Below are 17,240 nucleotides of genomic sequence, written 5' to 3'. Positions count from 1 at the left end.
CATCCCCCGAATACAATTAAACACCTAAATTCAGTGTGCCAAAGCTTTTGCAATTCTTAACTGATCATGACTGAGGCATTAAAGCCCATTCTATAAGAAGTGTTGATAACACTCCACCTTCCCCACTTCCTTAAGTCGAATCAACTATGATGTCTCGGGGGTCTGACGAACAAATTACGGCGGCTGAATCTGTAGACAAAAGCATACACCTACCTGTGACTGCCCGCTCGATCGTTTCAAGTTTTTCCAGAACCATCTCAAATTTCTTCTCACTACTGTCTTGTTTAGGTTTGGGACAGCATAAACATCGAAACAGATTTCCAAAAGAAAATCCATAGTCGCTATCCAACTCCTCATCTCTGGAGAACTTTTGAAGCAGGGACTGTAAATGATTAGATACGGGTAAATCTTTATAATATATCATCAAAAGTCATATAATTATAATTTATGTTATCAAACAATTGTTTTAATGCATTTTCTTCGATTAAATATCACTAATACAAACATTCCTTCTGTATTCTCTGAAAGGGCTTATGAAGGCATAATCTCTTAATCACTTTTAGTGATTTCTGTGTTGCTGAAATAGCAATAATTAAATTTTCCAAAAAAAATAATAAGAAAACTACTTAAAAAGCCAGTATTTCGATAATATTTCAGATTTAGTAGTGGCCAACCTGAAGCTTGCTATCAGGTTTCTTCGCTGGTTTCTCGTTAGGGTTGACGGCTGTCGCAGATTCTCTGGTTCCCCAGGATACCACGTGCATATTGCAAATTGAATATATCATCAGCAACATTGACATGCTTGGAACAGCCAGGAAGTAGAGGGCGCCGTGCAGGAGGCAGTAAAACTCCTGTTGTAATAAAGGATAGTATATATCAGCATTTTTGTAGGTTTGGTGTTTTATGCTATTGTAAACACTTCTATTCTTACAAGAATTTTACAAGAGTATGGTTGAACAATTTTTTTAAGGTATCCGAACCACAAATAGGTAACATTTTGATGCCTGGTGACCCCATGTTTTTGGTATCATTTGAAAGAGATGTGTCTACCGAACGAGAATTAGTAAATAAGATGACAATAATAATATGCACGAATCACTACAGTCATGTTTTTGGCTGTGAAATGATGACTCTTACACTGTAATAACTGGATTTCTGTTGAAGTATCATTGAAAACTATAAAATAAAAAGAAAAAATCTATAACATATTTTGCCAAGTTATTTATATTTTCTTTTTCAGTAGACAATGCACTTTCAAATGATATCAAGATCTGAGCTTTCCAGGCATCAATATTTGATGTATTGTTATATAGAACTAGCTTATTTGTGGACCGGATATCTTAAGCTAGCGGAGAGGATAAGTTTTTAGTTAAGAATATAATCAGATTTGTTTTACTTTTGCTGTTATTTTTCATTCATGTGCACTTGATTTTATTTAAGATATTCAGTTTGAATTACATATTTGGGCTGGTTCAAAAATTTAAAGCATTTCCAATTTCGCGATTAACACATTTTCAAGGTATATTTTTGATTAAGCAAAGAGAATAAACCGCAAATTTAGACAACATATATCCGTACCTGCGGATGGAGTATAGCGGAGACAATGAATACGCCCAATAAGAAAAACAGGAAGATTGCAGTGGGGGAGCACATCCCCTCTAAGATCATGTTGAGCCCAAGCCCAACCACGACTATCATCATGCAGAGAGCGTAGGCGGCGGACAGTATCTCTGCCAATCGCAACTGAAATCAAATCAACTCAACATTTTACACAGACTTATTTTCTTTGTAAACCTCAAAATTCCGATATTATATAAAAAATAGAAATACTCAGCGTGTGAAGCTCTTATTTAATTTCTTTATGCATCTATGTCTCACATTAGATCACATTTTTTATCTTTGCATTAATGAAATGTACGGTTATCGTTTAATAGTGTACAAACACGATGTATGTGAAACGAAAGTGAAAATGAAAAAGAATTATATATAGAAATTCTGGAAAGTAGTCACCCTGAGTAAACAGAACGCAGCGTGCGTTAGCTCTTAATAGCGAGCGTAGCTCGCGAGCAATTGCGCGAAGCGCAATTGCGAGCGCGTAGCTCGCCTTACGGCAATGTGTACGCGAATATAACAAAATGTGCCGAATGGGACAAAGTGATGTAGCTGAAAAATTTTCCTCTCGTCTGGGCGCCGCCATTTTGGGTGCCGCCATTTTGTTCTACTTCCGTCAAAAACGGGAAAATTGTTTTGTTTTTTTAAATTTTATATTTGAGTTACAATCTCTATGTTCATTAGGTGTCTTTATTTTTAAAAAAGTTATGTTATGGAAATAATTTCAATTTTGCTTTTACAAAGCGCGTGTCCCTAGAGGACAGGTGCTCACAGGAAATGCTTTGTTGGCAGTGAATACAGAACTTCATTTGATTGCTGAATATTATCCATCACTCAAAAATAATGCAAGAAAGATTTCCAGTTGGTAGAAAAAAATATGATTTTCTTTTAAAAGATCAAGCATTGGCCAGAAAATGGGATAAAATATCATAAATAAGCATAAAGCCATAAGAACGCCACAAACAGGTAATGACGTCACCGTGACACCGGCTTTCCATAAATTTTGCAACGTATGATATTCGCTGTTACAGGTATAATGACACTAAATTTTTGTTTCTTTTCAAGTAAATATGTTCTCGGAATTGTTTTATGCAGTGAATAGTTTCTTTGCCGTTTAAGCTACGCTCGCTCAGAGGCTTTGCCTTTTTCATATTAGGGGATGAAAATCCCCGAGACGGTAACGTCCGTATATAATTATTCGTCTTTGTTGTCTGCATATACTGAGGTAATTTTTTCGATGTTTTCCGGTTCCGGTTTATATACACACCGCAGACTGGTTGTCTGCATGAACATCCGAGCACCCCGAATCAGTCATAGAAGTTCGTAAACCGCGCTAACATGATTACTTTACTTCTTTTTCGTAATGAAAACTGTACATGCAAATGAAAAACACTTTTAAAACAGTAAAGAAGTGTAAAGGCCGTCAAGTTTCTGCGTGGAGTGCAATCAAACAAAAACAATCCTAAAGCCAGTGCGAGAACGCTGAATGACGTCACCGTCACGGTTTCCCGTAATTTTGCAGTATGATATATGATGCCACTAAATGTAAACTACAGTTTAGAACGAAGTTTCACTTTCTTGATCGTTGAATATTTCTTTCTAATCGGATATATAAAAGATAAATCCCCATGCTAGGCGGTGCCTTAATTCATATTATTAAAAGAAAACTTTGTATGCGAAGTTCTTTTCAATCCTAATTATAATTATAACCATCCACATACATACCTGCCATTTTGAATCGCAGAAGAAGCAGGCCAGTAGAAACAGAGCAATCGGTATAGCGTTTATCAACAAAGACTTCATCAGATCGAGAGCAGGGAACGCTGTGTTAAGCGCCCCGGTGACAAGGAGAAAGACGGTGGCAGGCGTCAGTAAGGAAGAGCAGAAAAGCAACAACTGGTAGGAGATGTACAATAAAGAAATATTTTCATTCAGTTTCACAACGTTCCTCCAGTCCCCTACAAATATACATAAAGTAAAGTTTGTGTGAATAACTTTTAAAGTTTACATGTAAAGTAGCAAATTATTAGTATATAATGAGTAAGCATGTAAGAACTTATGATTCCGTTTCATTTCTTATCATTTGATAATGCCAGTTATGTAACTGTCTGAACTCTAATTGGCATGTTTTCTGTCTGGTTTTATATTGCTCAATTTCTTTTCTTTTAGCTTTGTTCGTGATACTAAAAATCATACCAAGTAGGTCCATTATGTTGGCCATTGTTGACGGTGACCAACGACGTCTTTGATTATAGAACTCCTTGAAGCCTTCAGGGGCGTAGGTCAACGCATCGGCGGCCGCACAATATTCAACACGGTACCCCTGTTGCAAGAGCAGAGTACACAGCCATCTATCTTCACCTATAAAATAAATGTGTTGAACTTTAATGCATTTTTGTACAGACAGATTATTAAGTGATTTCTAAATATTCAAAATTTTAGATAATGAATTTTATTCGTGATTCCTTATTTCTAAAAATAGGAGCTTTTATTACCTTGATCATACTGCACGTAATGTTTTGCCTGTGAGGACATTGACGCGTACTTTCCCATCACATTGTCGTCCATGAGGGACGAGCCTCGAAATAAACTGAAACATCCGGGACTGCAGAGTACGCAGCCAATCATGTGCTCCGTTGCTTTTTGTAACCAATGGCTGATAGCGTATTCAAATTTCTGGTACCAGATCATAGGTCCTATAAAATACATTGATATAAAATATCAAACTGCAGTTATATTTTTTAGTGCAAGGGTTTCTGAATTGAAAGATTAGTTACAGTATAAAAACCCCAAAAGCTGATACACCGGAACTGCAAGTACAAATAATTTGCAATGTTATTAATTTCCGAAAGTATAAGCTTGTACACGTCATCATCTCTTAATTAATGTCGAATCAAAATACATTAATGGAGATTTTTTTTTGTAAGATTCGAGTTGCGAGAAAAAAACCCTGATCGTATGATTACACTTTGTTAATAAACTTGAACCTAATCAGACTTCGCACATATCTGGTTGATAGTATTTTTGTTTTTGTTTTTTTGAACTATGTGCTTGTTGGTGGTATTTGTTTAGGGTTAGGGAAGAGGATATTAATTATATGAGCCGCACCATAAGAAAACCAACATAGTGTGTTTGCGACAAGCATGGATCAAGACCAGCCTGCGCATCCGCGCAGTCGTGTCAGGGTCCATGCTGTTCGCTAACGGTTTCTCTAATTAAAATAGGCTTTGAAAGCGAACAGCATGGATCCTGACCAGACTGCGTGGATGCGCAGGCTGGTCTGGATCCATGCTGGTCGCAAACGCACTATGTTGGTTTTTTCATGGTGCGGCTCATATGTTTATTAAAACACACACCCATTCCAATAGGATGTATACGTCCGCAAGCTGCACCCACTTTGTCATTTCTCTTCATTCTGTCTACAAGAATTTGCACCGCCGACGGTTTAAAGTCAACGTCACCGTCAAGTGTGAGGATAAAAGTATTATCAGCCAGTGCCTGCTTACGTCGGGCGTCAAGATTCTGACCCACAAGCCTATGCCCGAGGAGATAGTACATGTACATAACCTGAGGAGAGATACATAGTTATATTTAGACATGATACAGACAAATAACACCCACTATGTCCCCGCATGTATTGTTGTTACAATATTATACACGTGAAGAACGTGTAGAATCGGAATTATTAGTAAAGCAGGAGCTGTATTCAGTAGAATGTTAAAAGAGTACAACCTTAAATCGGATAAAATTCATTCAACAAAAAAATGACTGCCCGTCTAAAAAAGTTTCTGCTAATGTTTAAACCATCAAAATTTCCAGTTATTAATCTGCTACTAGTTCATAGCAGATATACAATGTCATATGCATCGTATATACTTGGTTAGAATAATGTTAGTCAACTTGTGGTCAGCAGAAATATGCAAGATAGTTGGCAAATATTTCAAACCTGGCTCCATCGCTTCTTTATTCTAATCTTGGTTTTGTCCTTAAGATGGGCGACTAGCTTATTACCACCAAGCAAGGTCCATTCGAGCCGGCCTCCGTACGGTGTAGGGTACCGTGTTGGTGGAGCAATCCGCATTGGGACACGATGTACCTTGCTGTAATGAGTGCTACTTGTGTTAGAACAAACAGACTTTTTTATAGTAGGATACTTTGATATTTATTAGTATACCTCTCTGCGATTTTTTAAAAATCTTTCTTATTTGTACAATGTAAAAGTAATTTGTAAAGGTATGAGTTAACATAGATTCAGGTCCAGCAGTTACTTTACCCTATGACGACCAAACGTTCTTGTTGGATGGCAATATGTCTTTTTTGTGACAGGTGGATAATTGGTTGAAATGCATATTGTAGCGTTTATCATGGTATTTGATGTAATTAGAGGAAAAGTGTGAATAATTCTTTGTCATCCGTTATACCTTGCTAAAGTGCCATATTGTAGATTGCAGAAATTAAGGTATAGATTTGTTTTTGCATTTGTGAAGTTTTGTTTAACATAGATTCAGTCATAATTCTAAGATTAACGTGCCTCTGTAAACATGGTCACAATTAAAAAATGTTTACCTTGCCGCTTTGTCAATTGTCCTCACTAGTTGTCTGACGAAACTATTCACATAATACTCGTACGTCTCATCGTCGTGAGGGTCATAGGCGTCGTCGAAAAACACGTGCGCTAAAATATATATTGATTATATCATTAATAGTATTGATACTGATAATCATGGTTGTGATGAAAATGATGATGCTAATGATGATTAGCATGGCAAAATATTCGTTAAATCTTTTTATGGAGATTAGCAAACACAAGTCAGCTAAGTAAGATTTGCAAATTAGACAGACGTGTATTACACATTTTTTTCTATTTTCTAATTTTATGCTGTATGATAATTCTCTAATGTAAGTTATTGCTCGTTTTAACCTTTACCCTGCTTAATTTCTATAATGAACTGATCCATCATTCAATTTGGGCAGTACCATTTATTATTCGAAGGGATGTTCACTGAAAATTTACTGACTGAATAGCGAACGGTGCAGACCATGATCAGCCTGCACGGATGTGCAGGCTGATCTTGGTCTGCACTGGTCGCAAAGGCATAATCCATTGCCGGCAGCAGGCTAAAGGTTAATATTTTACCCTCAAATTCGTAGAAGTCTGGGTCCACAACGTCGAAAAATCTTTGAGCATTCTTTCTTGCACACTGATCGTCATCCATTCTGTTTTGTGATATAAAAAAGAGGTATTTGTTTTTCAAAACATTATACAGAATGTACCTAGATTTCCATTTTTCAATTTTCTAATAAAAACACGTTTTCAGCTACTCTTCAGATATACCATTCTTTTCGCATGATGTGAATTCGCTAGTAAGTTTGTAAGATGTAAGAGATTGAAAATCAGTAAACACTGAAACTAATATAAAAAAAAATAAAACACTTAAAACGACAATTTTTTATTCTCAGCCTATCAAATTCGAGTTATCACTTTTATTCGAATGGTTTTTATTTAATTCAACTATACCTAAAAATAGAAGTAAGCATCTGCAACATTTCCTTTTCCGTCTCGTGCCACATAGTTGCGCACACATATATCATTGGAGCAGGTTCCCGCCTCTCCGGGTCACGTGGAGTCATCGGTAGCTGGGAGGGATACGGGCCATTTAGTTTTGCAAATTCAGCCGCTTTACGTTTCTGAAAACATAAAAGAACACTACAGAAACTCTGCATTTTGCCCCGTATGAACGCATCCGTTTCTTTAGTACTTTAGGACTAGTAATATTTCTTAGTTAAATAAGTTTTGTTAAGGCTAAGACAAGTTTTGATAACGTGCTTTTAGCGCGTGCCGTAGAAATATATGCCACCAGTGATGAACGCCGAACTGAAAATAATATTTGATGTACATGAATATAATTTCGGAACTTTAAGAATTATAATTATGTCTGGAAAAAACTGTTAAATGTTAGTTTGAAAGGACAGCAGCACACTTACTTTATCTAAACTAAGCCTTCCGCCCCTGTCGTGATCGTCTCGTCGCCTATTCAACATCATGGACTGTTCCAGCATAACTCCACAGTATAAAGGCTGAACGAATAACCTCTCAGTCTGAACAAGCCTTTCTACACGAGGCATCCATATGTGGAATGTTACCCACATAAACGAAAGCCACCATAATAGCGAAACCGGAAGAAGGTAATCCGAATAAAGCGTCTCCAGGAAACCTCGCGAGATCCCGTTAATGTCACATGTCCAATACAAATATTGCGGCAAAAGAGGATTCGTTATTTTATCAACATTCCAAGCTTCGCAATTGGCTATAAATAGACCAGCTATTATTGGAGCAGCAATCATCAGCGGAAGCGAAAAACTAACAACTTGAAGCATCACTTTGCAAGCTATTTTTGAAAATTGGTAGCACATTAGGCACGACAAAATTTGAATCAATGCGATCCAATACGGGTCTGTGTGGAATGAATCAGAGTCAATGTTATTCCCAGAGGGATTCACAAGATGTGGACAATCTTGAGCAAAATCGATATCAAAGTACAGCACACTCAAACACGATTTATTTCCAGCCGTCATCATCACCGTCATCAATCCGAGCGTCAATATGATCTTCCACATACTAGCGAAGATGTAAATCTTTGTTCGCATGCGTCGAACATTGTGTTTGAATTCTTTCAAACGAATTCCTAGTTTTCCCATTTTTGTAAAACGGTTAATATAATTTTCCCACCATCCGACCGATATCAGCAGCAGGGAGGCGGGTATCGTCCAAGTAAGATCTGTGTTTGAATGATCGATTAAGTTTTTTATAGGCCAAAGTATAAGGATTGAAATCTGAACTACGAGCGCAAGTATGTCGGCGGCGACAACGTAGAATTTGCGGCCTTCTTCCCTCTGTGTGTCAAACATTTTAAGCAATGCGGGTATCACGCCAACGCCAAATGTAAGAACCAGTCCACGTAACGGGTCCATTGAAGGCAGAACATAGAAAGCAAACATGCTCATTCCAGCCGTGTGCAGTGTTTCTATGGCAAGAACCTAAAATAGAAATCATCTTAAGGTTGCGTCTTAAGGTTACGTCATAAATGATGTCATTATATTTGCAAGCAATTTACTTTTAATATTTAATTTTATATCATGTGAATATTTGTTTTAGTAAAATTCTCGAGACTCAGACTTGCAAATTTCCAATAAAAAGATGATGTTCCACGGTATCAGTTATTACCCTTGACAGTCAAAACTTAGGAAATATAGACGTGATAAACGTAAATAAACCATTTTCTTACCAGAAGCATGACTCGTGGCGTAGGATTGCGAGTTTTCTTGAAACATATCCTCCAGAAGCATTTCCCAAACGTGAAAAGATGTGGAGAACATACCACTAAAAATAATGCCCACAGCCATCTCGCCTGAACGCTCGGCGAGGGGTGGAAAGCGTCTGTCTTTACACGATCAGCAGGTACCCGCCTGCATGACGTCACACCCGTTTCAGATATAAACTCGCACTCTAAAGTCACATTTGAATACACATTTGATGTGATAAGGAAAAGTGTACTTTTGCTGAGCATTGTGAACACAAGGATTGAGAGAGTCAGAAATATGCTCACTACCACTTTAATTGCTTTCAAGCAGACATTGTAGTATTCGTCATCAACTCCTCGTTGCTTGCTTCTATTAACAACTCTGAATACATCCCAGGACTTCAGGGTGGCTGTCTTGTCCGAGTCTGATGGAACATTGCTGTCAATAAAGACAAATTTCATACATTTACAATTATTTAATTGATATAATAAAGATTCCAACTGTAAAGCATTTTTTCAAGACGTATGAAAACAACAATGGATGACTACTGAGCAGTACTACTGCAGTATACGGGATCTAGGATATGTACTGCAGTATGCGGGATATAGGATATGTACTGCAGTATACGGGATCTAGGATATGTACGGCAGTATACGGGATCTAGGATATGTAGAACCTCTTTCGACAATGTAGACTTTAATGACAGACAAGAAAGGTTTCAAAGCAATGGTTGATTTACATCATAGTCTGGTTAAAAAGGGGTTCGCCATTTGCAACAAAATATTCATGATGTTGTAGAGATATAGCATGCATTAAATAGAGTTATATGATAGTAAATATCTATCCTTCCGTCTGTGTACTGTACAATATTCCGTCAGTACAAGAGTTTTCTTTAGGCTGCTACAAGTTAAAACATTAATAATAAAATCGTTTTGTGAATATAGTGTTTGCTTTCAGGGTTATTTTTACAAAATTTCAATAAACCTTCTGTCGCCACGATCCTGCTTTCTTGGCAATCTTGGTAAGCTATCGGTGATGTCATAACTACTCCTTTTCCTGGAATTGATTGCGTCATCTTTGTTATTATCACTGCTAGTTTCACTCCACGTGTTTCCGTTCACTTGCAGTCTGTCTAGTGTGTCAAAGGCCGGATTAGTTACACCTTCTTCCATCTGGTTAACAAAAATTGTTGTATTAATAAAAGCTAATGCAAAGTACTATTTCGTCCATATATAACATAATTGTTTGAAATATGTTCTGTTTAAAGCAAAATTAATACTGAAAATCAATATACCATACATGGAAGAAGTACTATGAATGGTTAATGAAATATTTTTGTCAATACATGTACTACATGTATTACACAACATACTGTCACAATGTGTAACCTATATGTATAATGTCACCTTAAGTTTACAATCCGTTTCACGGGTATGGTACAAAAACAACAGCTATATCCAAAAATCTGTGAAGGATAGTTTTATCTAACCAAGGAACCCCTGTCTTAACACATTATGACTTTACTAAAAGTATGAAATCCACATGTATATAATTATATTACATGAATACTCACGGCCATACTGTCTCTGTATCTCTCTTTCAATATAGGGTCCGTCTCGTCTACACTAATAACCGGAAGTGGTATCATACGTTTTACTGTAGGTGGCGAAAGGTTCGTATCCGGTAGTTTGTCCTGAAACCAAACAAGAAATGGCGGTGTCTTGCGTGTTACAACTTACTGGACTATATCTTGTTAATCTACGCTCTCGTGTCTAAGTGAAAGAACCTCAGTCTTGTTCAAGTGAATGTTTACTTGTTCAAGTGAATGTCTTGTTCAAGTGAATGTTTACACCAGAAGCAACCTACTTACGCATATTGTATATGCTTGTAGCCGTGTTTTGTTGTGTTACATCAGTATACTAAATATTTAATTGCAGAGTGTTGAGTTGTGTTGTGCTATATTTGTACTGTGTTGTATTTGTGATCGGGCGAGTTGAACTACATATTTTGTATTACAAAAAAAGTAAATAATAAGATATTAAAGCTTCTAACCGGAAATATTTTTGTCGGCTCTGTCGACGTGCCTTTGCTATTAAGTTCCTTCTATATATGCTTCTATCGGTCATACTAGCGACTTTTTACACAAACAAGGATTGTTTTGGTTCAGATGCTAATCCAGCCAACATATGAATAAGAATTGCTGCTGGCCTATTCCAGTTTAGATAAGCGCATGAACAGTTTCAATAAAACGTTCGTAAAATACATACACATTAATTACACAACTTAGTAAATATAGTATATCCTACAGTCAAACAGTTTTCAAATAAGATCTGACTACCTAGACTTTCTAATCATTTTAAAGGCTTTGTCAGAATGCAGAAGACTGTCTTATTTTCGTCTATGTCATACTTAGTTACTTTTTATGATCGATGCTGCATCCGATTAAACATATTTTATCACAGTTAGTCTAGACATCATGTTGGACTTTGGATCTGCATTTTTTTCTTTACTTACAACTTTCTATGGCGGAAAAAAGCGTTCCTTGTTTGTTCAACATTTTTGTTCGCGGGTAAATTCCGACGTTTCTACCCTTAATTAATGTGCGCTAATCTAATTATAATACTTCAGCGTCTGATAAAGATGCGAGTTTAAAGGGGGTTACAAGTAGGGTCACGAGATAAATCGCGACAGAACACTTATCTCCCAACACGCCTATACTTTAAACAATGCAATTAAGAAGTCGAACATTTTAAACTAATACTTAGATACCGAATTTTTTTTATTAATTGTTACTGAAGTGCTTAACCTGAATGGAAGTCAAAATAGTTTCAGCTGATCATACCCGAATCATACATGTATGTATATATAGCACTTAACCAATATCGACCCAGTGTCACGTACATGTGGGAAGAGCAGTTTTCCTGTTTCCAAACATATGTAAAAAAATCAAGTAGCATATTTACTATTGTATCCTGTTTTTGTTATGTATATATTCTGATATATTAAAAAAGCAAATGTAAATACTGAAATGTAAACTTATTACACTTCTCAAGTATATATTAAGTAAGAATTATTTTTAAGAAGAACTTACGTACAACTTTAAAATATTAACTTACATTATAATAAAAATCTTCCATTTCCATTTCAAACGCCATTTTAAAGGAATAATTTAACACAAAACATAAATCCGTAGAAACTTCTGTAGTAACTTATTTGTTTTAATCTCAGCGTGTGAATTTGTTGTAAAAAAGATAACCGTTTTATCCGGCCTGTAAAGTTATTCTGCCATTAATTTTTATTTTTGAACAGCTTATATATCACTTTCATAACTTTCCTTATACGCCCCCATATGTTCCTTTTTTATCAGCTGGGTAACTAATGTTGGTACAATGACGTCATGAAGTCATTAAGGCGTACATATTTTAGAAATCACGCATAGTTATGCAATATGGTTATAGGTATGTCCTGTGTAAATAAGAGTGATTCTGCGTCGTTACGTATTTAAACTTTCGTTTAAAATACCAGTATATAAAAGTACAAGCCGGTTAAAAAATTCAATCAATAAATTAAAGTGTTCGGTTTTAGTGCTGGGTAACAAGTCCGATAACAAATGTCAATTATATGTTTTAATGTTAATCGATGTCAATGAAATAATGTAAAATTTCTAGTAGAGAAGATCTTTTATTTTTGATACACAAAAATGATGTAATCGTGTTTAAATGAATAAGAACCGATCAATTCATTCTATTCTATTTCATACAAACTTCCAAAGATCACTGATATCTATAATACTGATTCACAATTATATTTGAAAAAAAAAATCAAGTGAAAACAGATTATTATTTGATGAAAGCGTTGCAAATCGAGTCAGAACGTGTTTGCGGTGAGAACCACGCAAAAGTTCTTGACCTCTTCAACGCCTATCAAATATATTGAAAACAAAACCTACACGTACTCGTACGTTTATATGTATGCAGCCTCATAGACTCTTCCGTGTAGCTCTAATGGAATGTCTATGTTTAATCAAAGGGAAAAAAAGACTTAAGATAAACAGTACTATCAGTATATATGTTTTCCTTTGCTTTTTGCAGAATTCTGATATATTTTGTTTGTGTTACATTGTTTATAGAGGTAAACATGTGAATAAAAGGGCGACTGAGATTTCATACCCGTATACCTGTGCTGTTGTTACTATGCATAATAAGCATCTGCTGGTAAACATTAGATAAGTTCATAATGTGACTTGCTACACATAATGGTACCCATCTGATGGGAAAAATGGCTTTTATGAACGCTTAAGTTTATATGGAATGAAAATTGCGATACAAGCATGTATTTAGATTTATTATGTATGCTATAAGCACTAAATGCAACTATTCTATATTGACATGCTTGCGTACAGTAGCATTTCAATTTCATGTTGACCTGCCCGCGTACAGTTTCACCTCAATATTATTAGGACAAAATTATATTTACACACAAGCGTACAGTAGCCACTAATGATCTCAATGTTTTATTAGTATTCATACGCCTGTAATATTTACACGCTCGCGCACAGTAACATCTCAATATTACACTAACACGCCCGCAAAAGTATATTTATACGCCCACGCACAGTAGACTCTCAATGTTATTTTTACATGCCCACAAACAGTATACCTTTTCTGTATTATTTTTACACGTCCGCACAGTCTCAACGTTATATTGACACGCTCGGGAACAGTAGCATCTCAATATTATATTAACACTCCCGCAAAATTATATTTAAACTCGCGTACAGTAGAATCTCAATATCATTTTGTCATGCCCGTTTACAATAGCATCTTAAATATAAAGATTTCACTTTTGCCGGCACGACCTGCTGGCCCTTTTTCAGTCTTTCTACTTAAATTTTGTGTAAAGAGGTACACTTTCTTATATTATAAAAAGACAATTAAGTTTTATGATCTGAAAATAGAATACACAATCAATTTCTGGTAAAGATATCGCTCATTTCATCCAACTATTTGTACTTTCATTTTTTTACTCTCAGCATCGTTTTGGAAATAAGAACATACATGTTTGTTTCCATTCTAAATCATAAACGCCCTAAAGTTAACATTGAATATATTCAGCAATGTTAAGTGTGTTAAAAATTATACTCTATCTTTTTTAATTTCAGCATATATATTCATAAAACTTAAATTAGATTGATATGACAGAAAACACCGAATATGATAAATCAATTTTTGAAGTAAAGTGCAAAATTTCGTGACAGGATTTTGTGCACAATTCGTGAAAAAGTTGTTGTTACGTCAAATCACTACTTGTTTGCTTGTAATTTCTCTATTTTAATTTAAATTTCAATAGATTAGTGGGACCGTTGATGAAATTTCATGTTTTGATATAGAATGTTATGTTCTGTTCTGTATTTTAGGCAGGAGAAGTTCTCAAAACAAATGCACCACCATGAATGAACGCGTGTGACATAACTTGAAGAAAGAAAAAATGTTTCGTCAAATACTTAATGCCAAACATTTAATGCCATAGAACTAACTGTAAAATGCTTTATGTTGAATATCGACTGTTAAATGTTAAAACGACAAATGATAAATACTAACTGTGAAATGTAAAACAATAAATGCATATTGTTTTAACGTGCTGAATATACCTCTGTAAATGACTGCATTTTTTAGATTGTCATGGGTCTTCGTAATAGAATTTTGCCTCTTTTAAAAACTTTTTTTTCTTAACATTTTAATCCAAACAATTGCTATTCTATGTTCAGATGACCGGGATAACATACTATTACTTCAGACCTGACTGACAGAACGTTCTACACTTTTGAATACCTTAGTTTAAGAGATACATATCCATAAAACCCAAAGTTTTGAAAATAAGCCTAATTATATCATTTTGGTATGTAGTATTAAATTTATTACATCTAGTATTTGGCACTCAGCATGAAGTAAAGTATTTTCTACTCAGCATTAAGTATTTGGCAATTACAATTAACTGGACAATTAGCATTTGACAATTAGCACAGTACACCGGCCTTCCATAGTTTCATGCTTTAGTCACATATTCTTGTATCACCACTCAGTTATTTCGTGTATGCCGTTCCTAGCTATACAAGGTCATAGTCAAACCTTTTTTTTCATGGTGTGGTAGTTTTTTCAGGGGAAAAAATAACTGGAATTTATCTATTGTGTTCTTTATTTGGTGTTTACTGCAGGATTAGAATATCCACATCAACAGAATTTTGTACAGTCTTTTCTACTTCTTTTTAGTTTAATGTTTGGAAAACAAATTGACACATAAGGTCACATCAGACAAACAACATTTTAAATGGCATTTCAGTCATTTAATGCATGTATGCTCGTACATTTCCTGAAAACCCCGCTACGTTCACAATTTGAATGTATTAATCTATGAAATGAGCTGAAATATTTCTAATTGAAACACAAGTTATGACAAGAAAAGTGCTTAATTTTTGCACACACTTTTATAGAAAAAGAGCTTTGGAACAGTTTTGCGCGCTTTTGTGACATTCCGACACATAGTATTTTGTCAAGGTGCCTCATATGCGGGATCTCACTGGATGCGTCTTGGTCTTAGGTCTGAACACTTCTACTGCTAAAAATTGTATTTACTTGATCACATTTATGAATGTTAATATATTCGCTAAATATTCTCAAACATTGCTTTAATTTGGTATGCATATAAGGCCTAAGAATATTTGCATGGGAGGAAAAATTTTAAAAACAAAAATTATGTTGCTCAAGATATTTAGTAAATTATGCAACAGGTTATTACAGAGAAAATGAATTTATATCACAATGCGCCAGAAACTTTAGACTACCTGAACATCATGATACATATCGAATGTAGAAAGTTATTACAAATGATATACTTTGCTATTATTTTTAGTTGGAAGTCCCAATGTCGTTTATATACGCAAAAGTACCGCATTTTTATTAAATAAAACATATAAAAGGAAGTATATTGTTGGCTATTGCGCTCCACAACACTGTTTTCCGTGTGACGCAAATATCGTGAAACTTTTCATTTCCAAAGTATCTTAAAGCGTCGGGCACAACAATATTGAAGAAAGAAATATAAGGAAATAAAATGACAAAAAATATTTCTACTGTTAAGGAAGAAATACATTTATCAAGAGAGAGAAAAAAAATGTTTACATATATTTTTATATTCCTCGGAAAAACGAATAAGGTGTAGTAATATAAAATATCTTACGTGAAGTAGTCCGTCGTATATTTTCCTAAGGCGATCAGGCGTTGGAACCAACTGTGCTACCTCCATAATTACAAAGCAGAAGCCAAAAGCATGGTTCAATATCACAGATAAAAAAATAACAGTCACTTTTGATTATTGAAGTCATTATAGATATAATTACTGTTGACCTTAAAACAAAACTAAAAGATTCCATTAGTCAAGAGCGCATTACATCAAAGCGGAGAAAATGGGCAAGGTCTCGCGGAGTTTTGCATCGTTGTGTGCGTTTAACAGGATGAAATAATTACGTCGCTGTAACAACTAATGGTCCTTTGTTTACATTTCATCAAAACTTAGATGGAAACTCGGATGGGGCGGCTAAAGGATGTAGAATTCGTAGGAGGATAAGATAGGCACCACATTTTTTGAAGATAGGGACCTCAAGTATGTAATATACATAGTCATGTCATAGAATTATTCCAATGCAAATAAATAATCATGTTCATTATTATTAATAGAAACTGTGAGGTGATGAAAGGGTAATTTATACTTCAAAGAGAATTTTGTAGAGGAATGGCTTAAAGCTGTAAAGCTATACAGATTAAGCAATTAAAGAATGTCTTGGTAGGGAGTCAAGAAATAAAACTCAATGACTCATCACAGTGTTATTATTTATAATGTAAATTATTCAAATGATTTCATTAAAAAAGTGAAAATATCATAACCCTTTTAAAGGTTAAATCGGTAAAATTAGATATTTTTAACCTTTAGCCTGCTGGCGACAATTGATTCAGCCTTTGCAACCAGTGCAGACCAAAATCAGGCTGCAGATCCGTGCATGCTGATCATGGTCTGCACTGTTCGCTTTCAGTCAGTAAATTTTCAGTGAACACCCCTTTGAATAATTAGTGGTACTGCCTAAATTGAATGATGGACCAGTCCATTCTAGAAATTTAGCAAGGTTAAAGGTATCATTATTTTTGGGCGACATGCGCAGTTTTATAAATTTATTTTTAAAACATGATACAAGTTCCAATCAATTTTGGCTACCTAATAGGACCGGCGCCCATTCGCTCAGAAAATTTGTAGACAAACATAGTAACAATCCCCGC

At 35.2% G+C, this 17,240-nt stretch overlaps 1 protein-coding gene across 4 annotated transcripts in view; it reads right to left on the bottom strand.

Annotated features, from left to right (window-relative positions):
- LOC128550657 (chitin synthase chs-2-like) overlaps positions 1-17,240 on the bottom strand; it is a 44,654-nt gene that overhangs the window by 6,294 nt on the left and 21,120 nt on the right. For 2 of the 4 annotated variants that reach the window (XM_053530119.1, XM_053530120.1), the window contains 15 exons: positions 10,487-10,606; positions 9,898-10,085; positions 8,898-9,351; positions 7,597-8,649; positions 7,130-7,299; positions 6,749-6,828; positions 6,178-6,286; positions 5,558-5,711; positions 4,968-5,178; positions 4,107-4,307; positions 3,808-3,972; positions 3,337-3,569; positions 1,579-1,743; positions 675-851; positions 214-382 (listed from right to left, as the gene is read on the bottom strand). In XM_053530119.1, coding sequence (XP_053386094.1) covers positions 214-382; positions 675-851; positions 1,579-1,743; positions 3,337-3,569; positions 3,808-3,972; positions 4,107-4,307; positions 4,968-5,178; positions 5,558-5,711; positions 6,178-6,286; positions 6,749-6,828; positions 7,130-7,299; positions 7,597-8,649; positions 8,898-9,351; positions 9,898-10,085; positions 10,487-10,606 — 3,649 coding nt within the window. Of the gene's footprint in view, positions 1-213; positions 383-674; positions 852-1,578; positions 1,744-3,336; positions 3,570-3,807; positions 3,973-4,106; positions 4,308-4,967; positions 5,179-5,557; positions 5,712-6,177; positions 6,287-6,748; positions 6,829-7,129; positions 7,300-7,596; positions 8,650-8,897; positions 9,352-9,897; positions 10,086-10,486; positions 10,607-12,029; positions 12,196-16,149; positions 16,367-17,240 lie in introns of those variants that run through there. The other 2 variants (XM_053530121.1, XM_053530122.1) reach the window with 2 other exon arrangements.

The sequence above is a fragment of the Mercenaria mercenaria genome, chromosome 18 (genome assembly GCF_021730395.1).
Source record: "Mercenaria mercenaria strain notata chromosome 18, MADL_Memer_1, whole genome shotgun sequence".
NCBI classification, from domain to species: Eukaryota; Metazoa; Mollusca; class Bivalvia; order Venerida; family Veneridae; genus Mercenaria; species Mercenaria mercenaria.
The sequence above is the reverse complement of the archived record's forward strand: the minus strand, read 5'-3'. Positions and strand labels throughout refer to the sequence as shown.